At 33.0% G+C, this 1,053-nt stretch overlaps 1 protein-coding gene across 1 annotated transcript in view; it reads left to right on the forward strand.

The window, feature by feature from the left end:
- LOC102590517 (extensin-2-like) overlaps nt 1–353 on the forward strand; it is a 4,721-nt gene extending 4,368 nt beyond the window's left edge. The window contains exon 2 of the mRNA XM_006347795.2: nt 30–353. Coding sequence (XP_006347857.1) covers nt 30–339 — 310 coding nt within the window. The 3' untranslated portion in view covers nt 340–353. The remainder of the gene's footprint in view (nt 1–29) is intronic.
- The last annotated feature ends 700 nt before the right edge of the window (nt 354–1,053 follow it).

Below are 1,053 nucleotides of genomic sequence, written 5' to 3' on the forward strand. Positions count from 1 at the left end.
TACTACAAGTCACCTCCACCTCCACCAAAATACTACGAGCAACCACCAACTTATTACAATTCTCCACCTCCACCATACTACGAAGAATCTACACCTTCCTATAAATCTCCTCCACCTCCTCCAAAATCCTATGAACAATCACCTTCGACCTACAACTCACCACCTCCTCCAAAGACCTATGAACAATCACCTACATACTACTCGCCTCCACCACCACCGTACTACAAAGAAACACCAACCTATGCCTCACCACCACCACCTGAGAAGTACGAGGAACCTATCACCTATGCTTCACCTCCACCACCATCACCATCTCCCCCACCACCAACCTACTACTAGTAGTCAAATCCATTCTTTTCAATCATCTCCCAGTTTTGGGGGTTTCCATTTCCTTTTATGCTTCCCAAAATGATCGGCTTTGTGTGCTGTATGTTCTTTTGTTTTAATAATTCGTACTATTTATCATTGGAGATTTAAGTAAGATCTCCATCATTTTGGCTTATTGTATCAAGATTTTATTTTGGTGTAATTTATCGAGAATTCTACTTTGCTCAATACTATTTCTCTTTGTGTATCTTGAGTATTTTCTCCTCAATAATGGCTTATAACTTATCTACTACAAAAAAATTAACTAGAAAAAAAATAATGGCTTATAACTTATCTAATACAAATAAATAAACTAGAAAAAAAATATGAGGAAAGGTGCAAAATATGGTCATGGATAGATGCTTCAACAAATTGCTGTATTTTGGATATGGATTATAATTGTACTTATCACTTTTTAAGAAAATAAAATTATATAAAATAAACAGAATTTTAATTTAGTCGTATGCATTATTCTTCTAAAAATATTTATCGATGGAAAATAAGTCAAAAGATATAATATTGTTGTTGATCCAATTAAAAGGTGAAATTACAAAATACAAAACAAAGACTCCACCAGAAATTAGCCCTATATAGCTTAATTTTTTTCACTTTTCTTAAAAACATGGATGGTATTCCCACTTTCTTTTTCATTCTCATAATAAATAAGTTAAACAATAAATATAGATT

Source organism: Solanum tuberosum, unplaced genomic scaffold, assembly GCF_000226075.1.
Source record: "Solanum tuberosum cultivar DM 1-3 516 R44 unplaced genomic scaffold, SolTub_3.0 scf00092, whole genome shotgun sequence".
In the NCBI taxonomy this organism is placed as follows: domain Eukaryota; kingdom Viridiplantae; phylum Streptophyta; class Magnoliopsida; order Solanales; family Solanaceae; genus Solanum; species Solanum tuberosum.